The sequence below is a fragment of the Sorex fumeus genome, unplaced genomic scaffold, assembly GCF_029834395.1.
Source record: "Sorex fumeus unplaced genomic scaffold, SorFum_2.1 ptg000122l, whole genome shotgun sequence".
In the NCBI taxonomy this organism is placed as follows: Eukaryota; Metazoa; Chordata; class Mammalia; order Eulipotyphla; family Soricidae; genus Sorex; species Sorex fumeus.
Window position 1 is genome coordinate 49,991,331 of NW_026606179.1, and position 20,499 is coordinate 50,011,829.

Here is a 20,499-nt window from a genome sequence, read left to right on the forward strand (position 1 = left end):
AAGTGAGGCCCTGAGTTCAATCCCTCCTACTACTAAGAAAGAGAAAAAGAAAGTTCCAGAGAGATTGTACAGAAGTTTAGGTGCCTGATCAGGAATGATTTAGGTCCCCTGAGCACCATTAGGAGTGATTCTGGAGCACAGAGCCAGGAGTAATCCCAAAGCTGGGCTGGGTGTAACCCAACCTTTACCCCACAAAGAAAGAGTGAAAGAAAGAGACAAAGGAGGAAAAAAATCAGGGCTGGCCAGAGCTGGTTTAAAGGCTGAGCACATCTCAGGGTTTAATCCCTGGCACCCCATGTCCCCTTGAGCACTGCCAGGATTGAACCTTGGGGAATGTCAGGAATAGCCCCTGAACATCACTGTGATCCCCATCCACCCCCATAAAAATAAAGAAAGAATCGGGGGGAAAAGGAAAGCCCAGGGGCTGAGGAATAGCTAAGGCGCTTCGAGCATCTGACTTGCAAGCTCAAGGCGAGAGACCAGCTCCTGGCGCCACACTGTGCTGTGGGTTCTGCTGTTGGTGCCTGGCAGCTACGCTATGGGACCCCAGCAGCCCTTAGTGATCACCAGCTGCACTGGCCAGGTGTGTGCAAGCCATTAAAGGGGCACGACCCCCACAGGCACCACAACTCCAGGAGTGCCCCCCTGGGTGAGTGAGCACCGCCCACATCAAGCCTGTGGGCCTAACGGCCTGGCACATGAGCCCAGGCAAGCAGCAAGATAAAACTGGGAGCAGCACAGCCAGGTGCAGGCATGCTTCCTGGCCACTGAGAAGACAGCAGCAGAGGGAAGCCGGCAGGGGAAATTTGACAGACTGTAAGTTGGTATGGTAGAAGAGATGAAATGAGCACCCCCTAAAGCCAACATCCAGATCACGATACGACATTTTCTTTGCGACCCAGAAATGTCTCATGTCCCCTTTCCTGTCACTAGCCACCCTCTCCCAGATAACTCTAGGAGCCAAAGCATGGATACAGTGGGTAGGGTGCATACCTTGCACCCAGCTTCAACTTTTGGCACCCCGTATGATCCCGTTCCACCCCCCTCCCCCGCCATGAGGCCCACCAGGAGTGATCCTTGAGTTCAGAGCCAGGAGTAGGCCCTGAGCACTGCCGGGTATAGCCCCCAAACAAAATCCATTTAAACCTTTCAGGGAGAGATTGAGAACCCATGCCGCACTCATTAATGAGATGGCACTGAACACTTCTGTGGGTCCAGGATTTTAGCATAAAAATATGGTATAGATGGGTTGGATGAATGGTAAAGTGGGTAAGGTGCCCAACCCAAGTTTGATCCCCAGCATGCCATGTGGTCCCCCGAGCACCGACAGGAGTCATTCCTGAGTGCAGAGCCAGGAATAACCTCTGAGCATTACTGAATGTGACCAAAATAGAAGGAGAATATGGTACAGAAGGCCAGAGCAACAATGCAGCAAGTACAGAGCTTACCCTGGATCACTGCCTGAACCCCAAGCACTGCCAGGAGTGGCCTGAGCACAGGCCTGAGTGTGGAGTCAGGAGAAATCCCTGAGCACTGCCAGGTGTGGCCCCCAAATAAAAACACAGAGAAGAATATGGTACGGAAGGGCTGGAAACATCGTATGGGGTTCAGACACTTGCTTCACATGCTGCTGACCCAAGTTCAATTCTTGGCACTGCAAATAATCCCCTGAGCGTCACCAGGAGTAACCCCTGAGTACAGAGCCAGGAGTATCCCTTGCACAATGCTGGTTGTTACCCCAATATAACAAAAAGAATACAGTAAGGGGCTGGAAAGCACTCAGTAGGCTGAGTATACACTTTGACCACGATTTGAACCCAGCAGAGTAGCCCCCACAACCTCACATAAAAAAGAACACTTTGCTTGGCCCTGGATTATAAAATAACACCAAGTGAGTGGGGGAATGAAGAGGTGAACTGGAAGTGAAAGAGACTGGTGGACATGGAGGGTCTTGGGCACTTTCACCAAAGTGCTGAGGTGTGGTAATTGTGCATGTCAAAACCTTAAACATAGAGGTCGCTGTGGGACTGAGGACTGGGAGGGCACTGTAGCACTGTTCTCCAGTTGTTCATTGATTTGCTCGAGCGGGCATCAGTAATGTCTCCGTTGTGAGACTTGTTACTGCTTTTGGCATATTGAATATGCCACAGGGACCTTGCCAAGCTCTGCCATGCGGGCGGGATACTCTCGGTAGCTTGCCGGGCTCTCCAAGAGGGATGGAGGAATTGAACCTGGGTTGGCATTCAAGACAAACCCCCTCCCCCCCTATGCTATTGCTCCAGCCCGGAGCGATAGTACCGTGGGCAGGGCGCTTGCCTTGCATGCAGTTGACCCAGGTTTGCTCTCCAGCACCACATATATCACTCCTGAGCACTGCCAGGAGAGATCCTGAGAACAAAGCCAGGAGTAAACACTGAGTATTGCTGAATGTAGCCCCCCCGCAAAACAAAAAATACAAACCAGTCAAACGTGCAGAGAGGTCCGTGGTGTCCAGCGCTCTTCTCCTACCTGTGTGGCTCAGAACTTACGATCCTCCCCTTGAAGCCGCTCTAGACCACCCGAAGCCCTGGCCACAGCATAACAACCAGGGCGTAATGACCACCATGCCAGAGCTACTTGCAGGACTGAGGCCACCGTTCACCAACAGACCAGTAGACCTTTACGCCACCTGCATCTACATGTCTGTCTCATTATTTTGTCCGTGATGGTGTGGCTTTGAAGAACTTTGCCCAATATTCTCTTCATAAGTCTCATGAGATCATGGGACATGTCGAGAAGCTGATGAAGCTGCAGAAGCACTGCAGTGGGAAGAGCTTATTTCAGATCCAAAACCCAGGCCCAAGGAGATGGAGTACATTACACTTGGAGAAAAGTATGAGTCAGCCACTACCCAAATTACACCAACTGGCCACAGACAAAAAAGACTCATTCCCTGGATAAGCAGGTGAAGCCCATCAAAGAACTGGTGGTATGCAGGCTGAATAATCTAGGGCACATCGGAGGGGGAGCGGGTTAGCCCAGTGTCCTCCCAAACAGGGCTCCTGGCAGCTGCTTGCTCCCACAATCCAAAATATATGCCATTTCCCCACCCAGACCCCATCCTCTTGAGATGAACTTTGCTGAGAAATTAACCTGCTGAAAATTCAGTATGTGGGTTTTGTGACTGAAATTTCCAGGCTTTCTCAGAGTTGGGATGGGCTACCTCCCCCCTTTCCCTTATACTCCCGGAGGCTCCAGGAGTCACCATGTAAGCTTTTCTAGCTTTTATTTATTGCTCCAGAGACCCATAAATAAATCTTGAGATAAAAAAAAAGCTGCAGTAAATCTCAAACCCTTGCATGGCTGAATAATCCAGGGAACATCAGAGGGGAGTGGTATAGCCCAGTGCTGGCCCAAACAGGGCACACAGCAGCCACTTCCTCCCACAATCCAAAATTTCTGCCATGCCACTGGCCGGACTCCACCATCTGAGGACAGACCTCACAGAGATATAATCTGCTGAAAATTCGGGTATGCGGGTTTTGTGAAAGAAATCTCCAGGCTTTTCTTAGAGTTGAAATGAGTTACCTTCTCCCACTTCCCTATACTTCCGGATGCCCTGGCAGTCACTTCTCCACCCCAAAGCTGCCACCCACCTAAAAAAGCTACTTCAGCTATACCTTTGCGATAAAAATACTGAACTCCCTGAACAAACATGATGACCTCTTAGCATCTGTATTGCAAACCATACTACACAAAAGGAGAGAGAGAGAGAGAAAAAAAAGTGCTTGCCATAGAGGCAGGCTCGGGGGGCAGAGGTGGTGGTGGTTTGTTGGGGGATGGTCAGAGGGAAGCTTGGGGCAACAGTGGTGGGAAATGTGCACTGGTGGGAGGATGGGTGATGGAGCATTGTATGACTGAAACCCAATCATGAACAGTTTTGTAATGGTTTATCCTATGATGATTCAATTAAAAAAAAAAAAGAACTGGATGACCATGTAAACAACTTGTGCAAGAAGGGGGCCCCTGAATCTGGCCTGGCAGAGTATCTCTGTGACAAGCATACATGCGACACAGTGACATTGTGACAAGGAGAGCTAAACCTTATATTTGCTTCTCATAGCTATAGGTGGCCTCTGGGTCACCAGGGCAGTAAGTGCATGTTGGGGTTACCTTTATCTTTTCTACTTCAGTTTTATTTTGCCCTTCAAACAAGGTAATTTGGTACGCATACCCCCATTCCCCCAAAACACCCAACCACAAAGCTAACTTTGTAAATATGTGACCCAAAATATAACGAATGTTTTAAAAAGTTTAGGGGCCAAAGCCATGCTGAGACCACTCTCCACACGCTTGGACGAGGAACCGGCAGAGGAACCCAGGTGTGCGGGACCCAGGGCTGAGATCTCCAAGCCTGCTCAGTTCGGGACTGCCGGGCCTCCTCCACCCAGCTCCCCCACCTTCCAGTAGCTAGACAGTTACACCCACCAACTGCCATGTAACCCCATCAACGGCCAGGATCCAGAGACTCTAAAACCAAGCTCCCGGTTTTAGAGTTTTAGACCTCTTACTCTCTAGTTTTCATTCTCAGAGAACCCAGCAGGCTACTGAGAGTATCATACCCGCCTATATGCCTGACTAGGAACCCGCTTATATTCGTGTAAAGGTGATTAAAGGCTGCCCCAAAAGCTTCCATCCCTCTTGGAGAGCCCAGCAAACTACTGAGAGTATCCCACCCACACAGCAGAACCTGATAAGCTAACCACGGTGTACTTGATATGTCAAAAACAGTAACAATGAATGATCCTCATTCCCCTGATCCTGAAGGAGCCCCCAATATGTCATCGGACTACACTAGCATGTGACAGGGACGAATGGAGACGTTACTGGGCCTGCTCAGGAGAATCGATGAACAATGGGGTGATAGTGATAGTGATAGGGGACACATCTGGAAGTATTCAGGGCTTACTCCTGGCTCTGCACTTATGAATCGCTCCTGATGGGGACTGGGGAACCATAGGTGGTGCCAGGGATCAAACCCAGATCAGTTGCATGCAAGGCAAGTACCTCACTGCACTGTTGCTCTGGTCCCTATAATAATTAAATTAATTAAATTTCATAGTAGCACTATAGCACTGTCCTCCCGTTGTTCATTGATTTGCTCGAGCGGGCACCAGTAACATATTGTGAGACTTGTTGTTACTGTTCTTGGCATATCGAATACATCACGGATCATGGTCACATTTCATAGCAATAATAAAAATAATAGGGAAGATGCCTGTCTTTCCTGACAGCTGGAGGCAAAGAGTGACCACTTGCCTGGAGTGGCTGGAGCTAGACCAGACCCCTCACCCAAGAGCCCACTGGCTGCCCCCACACAGAACAAAGGACACTCCCTCCGGGTGCATGCAGAAAACATTTATTATGTTTATGCTTCTGCCGATGAAGAGCAGGAGTGCATGAGACTCGGCTGTGGTGACCTTGGAGAGAGGTCCGGGTCACCGGTACCACAAGATGAAGGCAGCGAAGGTGGCCAAAGTCACGAGGCTGATGACGAGATGCGGGGAGGTCTCTATAGGCCTCTGGAGCACCTGGTTGGTTGACCACTTCCTCCTGGGCGGGTGTCCCCTCTGCTGAGCGTGGAGGTGGGACTGGCAAGACACTCCATGTGCTGACCTGGGAACTTGCTCTGCTCTGCAAGACTCTGCCCACGGCTTTTCTCTCTCACCTGGGGGTGATGCTGAGTGGTCAGTGCCTCCCACAGGCCTCCCCCCCCCACCGGCATGCACCGCTGATCATCTGCTGGCCCGGCCCAGCCCACCTGTTCCACCTGGCTGAAGACCCGCAGCAGGTTTCCTCGAAGGACGCCCTGGAGCTCCTCCTCACTCCAGCCGCGTCTCAGCAGTTCCTCTATCAGAACCGGGTATGTGGACACCAGCCGGCCAGCATGGGGCCTCAGCGCTGATTCCGGTCTGGGGCCCACTGTCTCCCCGACCCCCGCCTCCCCGGTCCCAGAAACCACAGATTGGTTCTTCGGGCTGCTCACTGCACCCATAGAAGCTCCTGAACATGGGACTGCAAGCCGGAGCAGGTGCTGGACAGAGAGCACTGCCGGGGGAGGGGAGGACTTGCCCTGGAGCCAGTCAGTCCTTTTGGGCCCACGAGGACCTGGGGAAAGTCCAACAACAGGGCCCCAGGAATAGGGAAATGTCAGGTGCGCTGGAACCAGAGCCTGGGTCGAGGCCAGAAGGGTGGAGGCCCACAGGACGGGGACCTGAGACCAAAGAACAAGGCAGACCCAGGGGCACACTCACCGGTCACCCCCATCATAACTTCCGCCAATCCCAATGAACTCCGATCCAATGACTGCCCGGATGTGGTCAAAGTGATCTACAGGGGCTGGAGCGAAGCCATAGCACAGTAGGTAGGGCATTTGCCTTGCATGCAAATGCATGCAAATCGACCCGGGTTCGATTCCCAGCCTCCTATATAGTCCCCTGAGCACTGCCAGGAATGATTCCTGAGTGCAGAGCCAGGAGTGGCCCCTGTGCGTTGCTAGGTGTGACCCAAAAGCAAACAAATAAAAAAATCTGACAAAGTGATCTACAAAGGTTAAGCAGTGGTTAAGCAGCTGGGCTGGAGGTAGTCTCTGGCCAAGGCCGCTGCCCACCGCTCCAGGTCACAGAGTCACTGCCACAGGTGTCCTGGCCAGGTGCGAGTTCTGCAGAGGCTGCACACTGGACTCTGGGCCTACAATGGACCTTCCAGAACCACCCCACGGTGCTGCTGCTGGGACCTCCAAGAGCTGGGGGTGGGGATTTTGTCTGTCCTGTCCAATGAAGTGGGGAGATGAGAACAGTTCAGGATGGCAAGCAAAAGGGAGACTGGGGGCCTGGAGAGATAGGACAGCAGGTAGGGCATCTGCCTTGCGCACACCTTGCTTCCTGGTCCCCAGAACTCTGCTGGGAGTAATTCCTGAGTGTACAGCCAGGAGTAACCCCTGAGCATTGCTGGGTGTGGCCCCAAAATAAAACCAAAAAAGGGAGACTAAGGAACTGAGGGGTTGCTCTTCAGAGCCATCTGCAGGACTCGGGCACAGATCTGGGTGGCACACCCTGGTGTGCTGAGCAGTTGCCCACTGCCAATAGGGATGCTAGAGTTCCTGACCTTCCTGACAGCCCCAGAAGCCCCAGGCCCAAGCTGGAGTTACCATCAGAGTCAAAATGGGGCTCATGGGGCCAGCGCGATAGTACAGAGAGTAGGGCACTTGCCTTGTACCCAAGGTTTGATCCCCAGCATCCCGTGTGGTCCCCTAAGCCCTGCCAGGAGTGATTCCTGAGAACAGTGCCAGGAGTAAGCCCTGAGCACTGCCGAGTGTGGCCCAAACACCAGAACACACACAAAAAAATAGGGCTCACCTGCCACAGTGGACACGTTGGCCAACAGGTTGCAGTGGAGCATCCCCATGGACAGCATCACCATGATGACGCCCTGGTTCTGCTTCTGTAGGGATCAACACAGGGACACTCAGAGAGGCCTACTGGTGAGGGCCTTGGGGCATCTGATAGAAACGTGCCTTCTCTCTGGGTCCTGTGCCTGCAGGGAACTCATGGGGGCCCTGAATGGCAAAGATGGCTTGGCTAACCAGCCTTGGGTCGAGGGGTGAGCAGGGTCTTGGCAGGCCGCTTCAGAGGATGCCTGCCTCGTCCCGGGCTGGAGGGCAGGAGAGCCGGCTCACTGGGAGTCGCAGGGTGTCATCAGGCACGTTGAGTACAGAGTCACACACGGCCCTGGCAGCCGAATGGGAGAAGATCACGGGGGCCTCCGAAACCCGCAGGCTTTGCTGCGCCAAAGCGTCCTTCGCGTGGGACAAGTCCACCATCATCTCCCATAGCACCTGCTGTAGGGACAGGTTTCGCTGCAGGGGGTGGGGGAGGAGGGGGAGGATGCCTATGTGTGCTGGGACCTGCAGGGAGGAGGGGGAACGGGAGTGCTCACATCGCTGAAGCCTGTCAGCCCACTTTGGCGGGTGTAGAGGTGCTCTTTAGTTGGTGTAGAGGTGCTCTCAAAACTTGGTGGAGCTCTCAGCCCTGCAGGACACACATGTCCTGGCCATCGAGAGCCTGGGGGGAGGGGTCCTGCTGTCCCCCTATCTGCCCAGTCACCCCATCTCTAGTGAGGACCTGGGCCAGCTGGCAGTTCTGCTCCCCCAGTTCCCCCCTCCCCCCGGCGCCCCAACAGGCACCAGGCTGGCTCACCTGGGCGTGCTGCAGGTGTGCGTGAGCACCAGGGCACACGCACCCAGCAGGTAGAAGGCTCGAAGCATGGCGAGGCTGCTGACCAGTGAGTGGCCGCCGTGCACGCTGATCAGGCAGGCCGCCTTTTGAGTGTCTTCCAGACCTAAGTGAGGGAGTAATCACAAGGCGAGGACTCAAACCACAATTGTGACAACCCCCCACCTCGAACTTTCCCTGCCCCTCATTCGCCAGCCCGCTACCATGGACTCAGGTCACCAGCTCTAGCTCACTGCAGGAGGTGCATGCGTGGCATATGAAGTCGATCTGCTCCAGCGTGCCGTGCACAGTGTCCCCCTGCTGTGTCTGGCACGGGGTGTAGGCCGACCAGAACTGGGGGAAGGCTGGAGTACAGAATGAGAGCGGGGTGATCTCCAATGCCCTTGGTCCCCCGTCCTCCACTGCACTGCACATATACCCTGTATCCATGTGGGTCAGTGGCCCTCCATGGTACTCCTGGTACCTGGTTGATCAGGTTGCTTACCAATGGCCAGACCATGGACTCAGGGAACATCCTTGCCTGTTGTTTGTGCCTGTGCTCTGTGAGCGCCCCAAGGCGAAGGTGGCATTGGGGGGAGCAGCACCCAATGGGCACTCTCTGAGTCTCCACAGAACCTGAGTTCCCTGTGGTGACCGATCATGGCCTCTGAGACCCCCAACTCCTCAGTAGCCATGTGAGAGCTAAGTGCCCTCTGATCACTCCTCACCCAGAGGCCTGGCCCCCTGCGTGGCCCCGTGGTACTTGGGCACCCACAAGGCTGTCCCTCAGGCCGTCCAGGCTGTGGCTGAAGTGGCACAGGTTGACATCCTGGAGCCTGTTCTCCAACAGCTGTTTCCGGAACTGCGGCAGGTTGCTGTGGCTAGGTCGGGCAGGAGCAGAGTGAGGTGGGCCCAGGCCCCCACCCTGCCAGGCACGGTGCACGGGGAGGGCTTCTCTGGGGGCACAGCTAGGAGGGAAATTCCCTAGGATCGGGCCAGTGGTGGGGTCTCCCCGTGCCACGAGGCCTGCACGAGCATCTATCTACACACCCGTCCACGAGTGGGAAATCCCGCATCAGGGCCTGCGCCCGCTCCTGCAGGAGCTGCATACTAGGGGCGCCAGGGGTGGTCGCGCCGCTGGGCGTGTCGGTGCGGGCCAGGAAGCCGGGGACTCCTGATGACGACGACGTGGTCTGGGAGCGGGTGTCGGGCCTCGCCATCGGCGACAGCCACAGCAGGGGCAGCAGACGCAGCACGAGTCACGGGGCGAGCGCCTGGGGGGGGGGGGGGCGTCGAGACCGGGGACCTGCATGACGCGCGGGGCTGGGCAAGCAGCAGGGGCCAGTCGCAAAGTCCAGGGGCACCAGCCGACAACGGCTCGGGGTGGGGACCCGACGGACGCACGGGGACTCGCCGAGCCGACGCCAGGGGGCGACCTCCTTTTCCCGCCTCGCGTCCGCGAAAGCGCCCACTAGCGTCGGGTCGTGGCACTTCGCGCCCTGCACCCAGCCTGGCTGCGTCAGAAGCAACCGGTGGAATCTGGCGACACCACCCGCTTCTTCCTGATAGCACCCAGGAGGGACAGAGTAACAGGAGCATACATAGCTCATGCCCTGCAGCTAAAGCAACCTGTGCGGAAACAGTCGGTATATTGATCTGAGGCCACTCCTGGCGGTGCTCAGGACTTCATTCTGTGCTCAGGGATCCCTCCTGGAGGGGCGCAAGGGACCTTATGGGATGGCAGGGATCGAACCCGGGGCAGCCACGTGCAAGACAAGCATCCTGCCTGCTGTACTATCCTCCAACCCCAATGTGTCAACTATTCCACGAATGTTTAGCCCCTGCTCACAGGAGCAGGTTTTCACTAACAGAATTATTCCGTATTTATTTTTTGGTGTGGGGTCCATAATCTACCCAAACACTCTAGTTTGTGTTTTGTTGCAACACCCTACAAAGGTTTCAGGGGCTACTCCCCGCGCAGTGCTCGGGGGACCATGTAGTGCTGGGTGGAACCCAGGTTGTCTGTTTGAAAAATGCTCTCTGGCCCGTCGCTGATATGTATAAATAAAAATGCAATTTGGGGGCTGGAGCAATAGCACAGCGGGTAGCGTGTTTGCCTTGCACACGGCCAACCCAGGTTCGATTCCCAGCATCCCACATGGTTCCCTGAGCACAGCCAGGGGTAATTCCTGAGCGCAGAGCCAGGAGTAACCCCTGAGCATCACTGGTGGGACCCAAAAAGAAAAAAATGCAATTTGGGGGCCAGAGAGATAGTACAGCAGGTAGTGCGTTTGCCCTGTACAAGGCTGACCCAGGTTCGATCCGCAGCATCCTTTATGATCCTCTGAGCACCAACACAGTATTTCCCGACATTTCCCCTGCCATTGCCTCCTTCTAACTTTGTTTGGACTCCCAGTCTTGTGCCAGGGACTTCCATTTATGCTAATCTCATCTGTGGCCTCCTTGGGATACCTGGGGTGCCCACAGTTCACTGTGACCTTGGTTGAGAAATGCTGCTCTAAAGGATTGAGTAGGGGGTGAGGTCAGGACCCAACGTCTGAGGGATCATGGTTAGATCTGGGCCAAAATCCTTCACACAAGATAGTTTCCGTGGACTGGGAACGTGGTTCATGTAGCAGAGCTTGAGTGAGGTCCTGGGTTCAAGTTTCAGCACTTCATGAAGCACTAGCCCTAAGTACTACAAGGTCACAAAACTGGTAATGTGATTTCCAGACTGGCAAAAGGCCTGGAAAGAAATTTTATTTATTTTTGTGGAGGCACATCCAGCCATGCTAAAGTCTTACTCCTGGCTTTGTGTTCAGTAGTCACTCCTACAGGTATTTGGGGGACTATAAGTAGTGCTGGGGAACAAACCTGGGCTGGCTGTGTGTTAACCTCTGCATTGTCACTCAGACCCAACAATTATTTTCTTCAGGAAACCCTGATACAGGGAGAGCCGTTCACTAAAACACCTTTGGATTTGTTCCAAGCCTCCTGGACCTGTCCCCGTCTGACCAAGCTGAGAGGTGCCCTCAATATGGATAAACCAGTCCTCTCCTTCACTGAGCTCTCTGTGTCCTGGTCCATCCACTTCCTGTTCCCGCACCTGGGCTCCCTGAGAAGTGGCCTGATCTTTAGACTATAGGGAAGGGCCTCGCTCCTCGGGGTCTTGATTCATCCCTTTTCATGCCTGGAGCTGAAGGATCCAGGCCATCCAGCTGCTTCCAGCCTTGGCGCTTGGGTGCCTGTGGGGTGGAGGGGGCGGGGCAATAGTTCAGTGGGTAGGGTGTTTGCCTTGTACCTGACCTACCCGGGTTCGATCCCGGGCATCCCATATGGTCCCCTGAGCACTGCCAGGAGTGATTCCTGAATGCAGACCCAGGAAAAACCCCTGAGCATCGCTGGGTGTGACCCCAAAAGCCAGTAAATAAGTAATAATTTAATAGATGCCTTTGGGGGGAACTTATGCAGCATCCCTGCTGAAATACCCGTGTAAAACTGCTCTTACGAGATATGCATAACTATTAGTATTCACCATTATTATTTTTTTTTTTTGGCTTTTTGGGTCATACCTGGCGATGCTCAGGGGTTACTCCTGGCTCATGCGCTCGGCAATTACTCCTGACGGTGCTCAGGGGACCATATGGGATGCTGGGAATCGAACCTGGGTCGGCTGCTTGCAAGGCCAACACCCTCCCCGCTGTGCTATCGCTCCAGCCCCTACTATTATTCTTAAAATTTATTTTTGTCTGGTTTGGGGGCCACACCCAACAGTGCTCAGAACTTACTCCTGGCTCTGTGCTCTGGAATCACTCCTGGCTTAGTTTGGGGGACCATATATAAGTATCAGGAATCGAACCCCAGGTTGGATGCATGCAAGGCAGGTGCCTTACCTGCTATACTATCTCTCCGGCCCAATTTTTATTAGCCATTATGTATCATCATGTTATTATTAGATATCATTTCTTGGGCCAACATTTTTGGTGACTTCTGCAGTTACTATTACCATTCATGGCCAGGGGGTAAGTGGGGTGTGGGAGGCGAGGGAGTGAGGGGGTCTAAGTAGCCTGGACCTCTTGGAGAAAGACAGGGGACGAGTGAGCCCACACCCAGGGCTGTCCAGAGTCCAGAGTCCAACTGTTGGGGGGGTGGGCATGGTACATAATGGGACCTGGGATTCTGGGCTCCCTTCAAAGACAACTGAAGATCATTTGTGATCCAAGTAAAGATCCTTCTTGGGCATTGCAGTGAGAACTCGCTGGGTGATCTGCAGACGGTGGTCAGGCTGTGGGCTGAGGTGAGCGTCTCAGAGGGACTCTAGAACAGGCTCCATCGTCCTGTCTGTCTTACTCTGTCTGTGAAGTGCTGAGCCCCAGCCTGGGTCTCCCAGGGCCGTGGCTAACAGGTCTTCCTGGAGAACCTGGTGGTGGAACTGCAGACACCCCACACCCCGCATCCTTGGGAGACTGTGCCACCACCACAGAAAAAGGCACCACACCTGCTTGCATTGCCAAAATATTTATTCATAGGCAATGTTTGTACCTGCATGAGGATGTGATGGTGACGAAGGGGTGAGGGTGGGGGGGAGTCCAAGGGCATCTGCAGCTTCCATCATGCTGGATGGTAGGAGTAAGTTGGCTACTGGAGCCACAGAATGAGGTTGGGGAAGGCAGCTAGAACGGGGAAGCTGAGGGCCACGGTGGGGGGAGAGCTGGAGGATGGCTTCTTTGTGGCTACAGTGACGTTTGGAAGCCCTGAAAGAGTGGTGAGCTCCATAGACAGCTGCTGCCTCCCAAGGACAGAGCGACAGGTGCTGCTCAGCTGAGTATCCGGGAACTCGTCCTCCAGAGGTCCTTGTAAACCCTTTTCGTCACGTACCTGCAGGCAGCAGCTGTCAGCAGCCCCACAGGACCCGCACCCCAGCACCCCCGCTGTGGCCCGGCCCAGCCCACCTGTTCCACCTGGCTGAAGACCCGCAGCAGGTTTCCTCGAAGGACGCCCTGGAGCTCCTCCTCACTCCAGCCGCGTCTCAGCAGCTCCTCTATCAGAACCGGGTACGTGGACACGTCCTCCAGCCCCTGGGGGAACCTGTGTGGCCGCCAGCCGGCCAGCATGGGGCCTCAGCGCTGATCCCTGGTCCTGACTCGGAACCAGGGTCCCCTCAAACCTCAGTCCAGGTTGGCTATGAAAAATGGAGACTTAGAGGGGACTAAATGATTTTACCCTGGGGAGAGGGGGATGCCGTACCTGGTGATGTGCAGGGCTTAGTCCTGGCTCTGCACTTCAAGAATCATCCCTGATGATACTCAGGGGACCATACGGGATGCCAGAGATCGAACCCGGGTTGGCTGTGTGCATGCCTTACTTGCATTTCCCTGATCCTATCTGCCTGGTTTTCACTTTCAGAAGTCGGCTTCCTGCCTCCTTGACCAGGCCAGGGCTATCTCAGTGGTGGGAGATTTGCTGTGTGTGTGTGTGTGTGCGCGCGCATGCGCGCGCGCGCACGCAAGGCCCTGGGTTCAAGCCACAGCACATGTTCCTTGGCACCTCACTGGGAGCAACCCCCAAGCATGGCCAGGCCAAGCAAACAAAGGGCTGGAGAGATAGTACGGAGGGTAAGGTGCTTGCCTTGCAAGTGGCCAACCCGATCCCCAGCACCACATATGGTCCCTTGAGCATCACCAACAGTGACCCCTGGACAAAGAGCCAGGAGTGGCCTTGAGCACTGAAGGGTAGGCTGAACCTTCCTCCATAAAGGAGGTTCCAAACCTCCCGAACCTCCAAGCTCACCGAAGGTACATGGTGACCTACGCCTCTTGGTGCATGTAAGTACTGTCTCCTTTCCAGAAGAAGTAGTGGGCTGAGCCAGGCTGCAGTGGTGGAGGGCAAGCCTCGTGTGTGTGAGGGCATGGGTCAGGGGATAGCTCCGGGGCTGAACTACAGGCTCTGCATGCAGGAGGCCGGGCTCAATCCCTAGCAGCACCGGGTCTTCAGCACCCCGAGCATGGAGGTAAGGGGCAGTCCCTGAGCACCACGAGGTGTGGCCCCCAAACCGAAGGGGAAAGCAACAGAAAAAGAGCTGGGTTGAGCCCTGCTTGCAGAGAGCCAGCGGCCGACAGAGAAGAGGACGCCGGCCCGCACCAGATAGTGCCGAGTGTCTGCTGTGGGCAGCGTGTCTGCAGGCCGTGGGTCAGTGCGCCTGTTTGGGGCTTCACCCAATCAGACAACTTGGAGAGGACCCAGTGGGCCACAGGTCGACAGAAGAGCCCAGAAAACGGACCCTGGAAGTGGGGTGACGAAGTGCTCAGCAGACCGGAGGCTCTGGCACCGCGGGGATGCACTCACCGCTCTGTCCCATCATAGTCTGCGCCGATCCCAATGTACTCGGAGCCTATCACCGCCCGGATGTAGTCGAAGTGAGCTGGGAGACAGAGAGGCAGCTGTGTGGGGGCTTCTGTTCTTTTTTTTTTGCTTTTCGGGCCATACCCAGAGATGCACAGGGGTTACTCCTGGTTCATCCACTCAGGAATTACTCCTGGCCGTGCTCAGGGGACCATATGGGATGCTGGGAATCGAACCCGGGTCAGGCCGTGTGCAAGACAAACACCCTACCCGCTGTGCTATCACTCCAGCCCATGTGGGGCTTCTGAGGCAGCAAGGGTGTGGGGGCTGAGGCCCAGACTCCACTGATTCCCCCTGCTTGGCATCTATGGGCACTGCAGGCCTGGCACCTAGTAAACCATCTATAGGCTCTGGATTTGGCCAAAAGTTATCCTCAATGCTCTCATGGGACTTCCGAGATGGCACTGTCCTCAGCGCTACCTAGTGGGGTCATTTCCCATCCAGGCCTCACTCTGCTTCCAACACACTGTGTGTGTGTGGGCCTGGCAGCGGGCAGGGAGACAGCTCACAGGGCTGAATACCTGGTACCACTGAGCACTGTTGGGAGCAGCCTGAGCACTGAGCTGGGAGTCTGGGAGTAGTCCCCTCACAGCCAGGTGTGGCCCCAAAACCAAATGAAATGAAAAAAAAAACTGTACCTTTACATGGGTGTGGAGGATGAGAGGGACAAAGACTACAGCTGCTAGAGATTAAAGGGACCCAAGGCTGGGGGCAGGGGGCAGGTGCTGGGCAGATCCCCCGCAGAGGCACGGAGGGTGGGCAGGACCCCCCCAGCCCCCTTAGACAGGATCGCAGTAGGGACTGCGGCTTCACTGCCACCGGGCCTTGGGTGCTCTGTACCTGCCCTCACTGGCTGCAGGGATGCTGTGCTGGCTACCAGCTGCTCTGGAACCCCGCAGGCTTCGGGGCGTGTGGGCACTGCTCAGAGAGCCCTGGCGGCAGGGGCTTACCTGCCACAGTGGACACGTTGGCTAACTTGTTGCAGGTCAGCACCCCCCCGGACAAAGACATCATCACGATGCCACCATTCTTCTTCTGCAAGGTGGACAGACGGACACTCAGCTCCATCCCCAGGAAGACCACCTGCTGTCCCCTCGGGCCCCTGGGAGGGAGTTCTTGGTCTTGGTCCCCAGCTCTGCGGGAATGGAATCTCAGCCTGGTTTGCTGGGGGCGGGGGCAGTGCCTTGGCCCTGGGTCTGAGGGGTAGGGAAATATTTGCCCCCTAGATGTCCCCCCCACCACAGTTCAGAGGTCAGTGGCTGTGGACTGTGGCCTCGGGGGACAGAGCCGTTTGCTGTGGGGTGTGCAGGAGTCAGAGGAGCCAGGCTTCAGGTCACAGGGCTCTGACTTGGGTCAGAGGGGTCAGGCCAGCTCTTACCAGGAGCAGCAAGATATCATTCGGAATGTTCTGGGCGTCCTTGCACACAGCCCAGGAAGCCGAGTGGGAGAAGATCACAGGTGCCTGAGACACTTCCAGGGCCTGCTGGGCTGTGGCAGGCGAGGCGTGGGTCAGGTCCACTATCATGCCCAGACGGTTCATTTCCAACACCACCTTCTGCAAGTTTGGGAGAGAGCCCAGGCCCAGCTGATCAGGGGCGTTCACGCACACATACCTACTGGTAGAACAGGTGGGACACAAGTACCCCGGGGGGACAGGGCTGGAACCAGGGCCCTCACCTCGCCGAAGCTGGTCAGCCCACTGACGTTGAAGTTGAAGGGGTGGGTGTCCTTCGTGGAGCTCTCAGCCCTGCAGAATAGTGTGTGGGGGGGGATGTTGGGAGCCAGGGGACATAGGACTGGTGGAAATAACTAGACCGTGAGAGTCTAGAGATGTCCCCGAACTCTCTATCCCTGCAGTCCCCGAAACAAGCACCAGTGTGCCAGTCTTCTTGTTGAACCCCCGCTCCCCTCCTCACTGCAGCTTGACTGGGCCCGTGTGCCAAGGGGCAGATCCCTGCCTCAGTAGTCCCACAGCATCCGTGCCGCACTCACTCACCAGGGCGTGCTGCAGGTGTGTGTGAGCGTCAAGGAGCGCACGCCCAGCTGGTAAAAGGTGCGCAGCATGGCAAGGCTGCTGTCCAGTGAGTGGCCGCCGTCCACGCTGATGAGGCAGGCCAGCTTGGAAGAATTCTTCAGGGCTGGGGGTGGGGAGTTTGGGGTTACTTTCAGCCTCCGACAGTGTGTCCCAGCCCGGCCCTACCCAACCCAGTTACCCTGGACCGATGTCACCAGCTCCAGCTCTAAGTAGGAGTCGCACATGCGGCGGATGATGTCGATCTGCTCCAGGGTAAGGCGCACAGAGTCGCGCTCCTGGGTCTCACACGGAGTGTAGGCTGACCAGAACTGGAGGGCGCATTTTCAGGGGGTAAGCTTGAGCAGGTGCCACTCTGAAGCAACCTGGGCTCTTCCTGCTCCCCACAGCCAGCATGGCACCCCCAAGGGTCTAGAGGTCCTAGCTAATATGCTGCTTATTCCACGGCACCTGGATACCACCCCAAACCTGGTCCTTCATCCCCTCCCGAATCGATGTCATGGCACTTTGGGGGGGGAGGGTCATTCTGATAATAGAGTTCCCATGTGACCAACTGGGGAGGGTGGTCTTGCTCAAAGTCATGCTCTCTAGGTGGCCCGGAGACAGCGCTCTGGGCTGGAGCACATACTCTGCACGCAGAACACCCAGGTTTGACTGGCACCACATGATGCCGACCTCACACTATGGGGAGTGACGCCAGACGACAGGGCTAGGTGTAGCCTCTAGCATTGCCACTGTCACTAGAAAATAAAAAATAGTGGCCATGGGGGGGCTGGAGTGATAGCACAGCGGGTAGGGCGTTTGCCTTGCATGCGGCCGACCTGGGTTCGATTCCCAGCATCCAATATGGTCCCCTGAGCACTGCCAGGGTAATTCCTGAGTGCAGAGCCAGGAGTAACCCCTGTGCATCACCGGATCTGACTTAAAAAGGCAAAAAAAAAAATAGTGGCCACAAAGAGAGTACAGGGGCTAACGTGCTTACCATGCACCAGACCAATCCCAGGTCAAGTCCCTGGCACCACTTATGGTCCCCTGAGCACCGCTAGGAGTGAGCCCTGAGCACAGAGTCAGGAGTAAGCCCTGAGCACAGCTGGGTGTGGCCCCACAACCACACACACACACAAAATTAAAATTAAAAATGAGGGGCTGAAGCAATAGCACAGCAGGTAGGGCGTTTGCCTTGCACGCGTCTGACCCGGGTTCGATTCCCAGCATCCCATATGGTCCAGGAGAAATTCCTGAGTGCAGAGCCAGGAGTAACCCCTGAGCCTTGCTGCAGTGTGATCCAAAAAGCAAAAAAAAAAAAAAATTAAAAATGAGAAAAATAAACCTTGGGGGCCTGAGAAGAGGGTACAATGGGTAACGTGCTTGCTATGTATGTTGCACACCAGGGTGTGATCCCTGATATTTCATATGGTTCCCTGAGCCTGCAGGAATGATTCTTGAGTGCAGAGCCAGGAGTTCTTGAGTTCTGAGCACAGCCATATGTGGCCCAGAAACAAACCAAAAAAAAAAAAAAAGGGATAAATCCCCAACATCCTATCCTGCAGCCAGAGTTAGCACAGCGTGCAAGGCGTCTGCACGGGTTTGATATCCAGTACCCCTGGGTTTGATATCCAGTACCCCGGATGGTCCCAGGACCCTGGCAAGAGTTGACCCCTGAACACAGAGCCAGGAGTAAGCCCGGAGCACCTCTGGGTGTGGCCCAAAGAATAAAAACCCCGTGGTACCTGGGCGCCCACGAGGCCGTCTCTCAGGCGGTTCAGGCTGGTGTGGCCTTGGTGGAAATTGCGCAGGTTGACCTCCTCCAGCTGGCTGTGGTACAGCTGCCTCAAGAGCGCGGGCAGATTGTTGTGGCTGGAGGGAGGCAGAGGCCCACGTGGTCAGCAAGCAAACGGTGGTGGTGAGGCCCCTGGGACGAGGCAGGGCAGGCGACCTGGCCTGGGCCCCCGGTGGCGGGACCCTCACCGGTGTGCAGTCGCTTGGGGTCTCCACTGTGGGACCCGCGGAAGCCTGGGCTGGGGGCGGGGGGGTTCTCCCAAGAAAGGGGGTGCAGGGAGGGTCCTAGCGGGTGAGTGGACGGCGGCCCCCTCCCCAGGCAGCCCGCTTTCCTCTTGGGGGGGGTGGCCTGTCCCTCCCCTCTCCCCTCCCCCCGCCCCACGCACCCGTCCACGAGCGGGAAGTCCCGCATCAGGGCGCGCACCCGCCCTCGCAGCCTGCCGCTGGCCGCGGGGCGTGTTGGGGCTCGGGGGGCGCCCGGCGTGGCCGCGTGGTGGAGGGCCCCCGACGACAGGGTCTGGGCGCGGGTGTGCGGCACGGACGCCAGCCAGAGCAGGAGCAGCAGGGGCGGGAGGCGCAACGGGCCGTCGAGGCGTGCAGCCGGCATGGTCGGCGAGGCTGGGCGGGCGGACGCAGAGGCCAGAGGTGAACGGACGAGCGGCGGGGGCGGGGCGGGGAGGTGCCGCCCACGTGTGGGCGCGGCCGCGTGAGGCGTAGGGGAGGGCGGCGCGCCGACGCCAGGGGGCGCCCGTCGCCTCCCGCCTCGGCCCCGACCGCGCCCCCCCGCGCCCCCTTTCCCCCAGCCAGCGCCCCCCCCACCGCCCGGAGCCCGGCCGGGGCCCGGCACAGCGGGGAGCGCGTTCTCCTTGCATGCGGTCGACCCAGGTTCGATCCTTGGCACCCCCACCTGGTCCTCCTCCCCACACACACACACCGAACCCGCCAGGAGCCAGCCCTGGGCACAGACGGAGCCTGGAATAAGCCCCAGGCATCGCCCAGGACCCTGTTATTCTCGATTGCCTCGAGCAGGCCCCAGTAACGTCTCTTTCATCCTAGCCCTGAGGTTATATTCAAGGCTCTTTAGGAGAATGAGACCCATCATTGTTACTGGTATTTGGCATATTTGGTACGCCACGGGGAGTTTGCCAGACTCTGCCCCGGACCCAAAAGAAAAAAATAAACAACAAAAAGTCTTCGCAGCAAAATGTCTCCATCCACAGCTGCCGGGGTGCTCTGCCGGGCTTGAGGAAGAGGTGGTTTCTAGAAATGGGGGGCTTTGGTGTGTACACCCTGCATTTAGGAGGGCTCAGGGGTGAGCTTGTCCCCCATCTCCCCATCCTGCGGCTCCCCTGCCCCGCCCTCTGCCTACACCTCTGTGTTTGAGTTGATCTCTGGCAGGGCTGGGGTGGAACCCAAGGCCTCTTACACGCTGGGCAAGTGCTCTGTCTCCATGCACCCTCCCCCCACTCCACTCAGTCGTAGGGGAGACCTGCCGAGAGTGTCCGGGCTCTGGATCTACCCCCAACCTCCTTCTCTTCTCCAGTTGCCTTAGTGAGCGAGTTCCGATGTCAGATACTGCATGTCTTCCAGCAGGACTTTGAGGGGGTGTCTGGGGAGCCGATGGTGAGAGGCTGGAGCAGAAGATGAGGTGCTTTCAGGGCAGCCCCCGGCAGCCTCCTCCCCTGAAGCTGGCCGCCTGTGTCAGTGGAAGCCCACCAGGTTTCCCTGACATTAGAACCCCAGGTACTAAGGAACTGCCCCTACCTGCATTCTGAGGTTCCACCCGCCCTGTCTCAGGGTTCTTGTTTCCTCTGTGAACCTCTCACACAGCACCTGGACACACACCACATACATGGCAAACGCACATACTGACACATACGTAGACACGCACGGCTTACACACACCCCAGCTGTGATGGATACAACATACCACATACTACCTATATACATGTGCAAGTACTGCGTAGATATCACATACATGACACAATCACACACCATAAACATGTACCACACACCACGTACATACAAACACCAC

At 56.3% G+C, this 20,499-nt stretch overlaps 2 protein-coding genes across 2 annotated transcripts; both read right to left on the reverse strand.

The window, feature by feature from the left end:
• Nucleotides 1-5,477: 5,477 nt before the first annotated feature.
• On the reverse strand, nt 5,478-9,511 carry LOC130043714 (dipeptidase 3-like; the record flags this gene model as incomplete). Its single annotated transcript, XM_056136130.1, is given in 11 exon segments — nt 5,478-5,551; nt 5,656-5,707; nt 5,801-5,933; nt 6,294-6,369; nt 7,398-7,482; nt 7,718-7,879; nt 7,978-8,050; nt 8,238-8,379; nt 8,477-8,606; nt 9,016-9,133; nt 9,303-9,511. Coding segments are annotated over 11 exon segments (1,254 nt in total), but the record flags the coding sequence as incomplete, so codon positions are not given.
• Nucleotides 9,512-12,890: 3,379 nt separating this feature from the next.
• On the reverse strand, nt 12,891-18,957 carry LOC130043715 (dipeptidase 2-like). The gene is made up of 10 exons (XM_056136131.1): nt 18,852-18,957; nt 18,417-18,543; nt 16,868-16,997; nt 16,651-16,792; nt 16,332-16,401; nt 16,033-16,209; nt 15,605-15,689; nt 14,598-14,673; nt 13,205-13,340; nt 12,891-13,130 (listed from the first exon to the last, which is right to left on the reverse strand). The coding sequence occupies exons 1-10, from the start codon at nt 18,875-18,877 to the stop codon at nt 12,891-12,893; spliced, it is 1,209 nt and encodes a 402-aa protein (XP_055992106.1). The 5' UTR covers nt 18,878-18,957.
• Nucleotides 18,958-20,499: the final 1,542 nt, after the last annotated feature.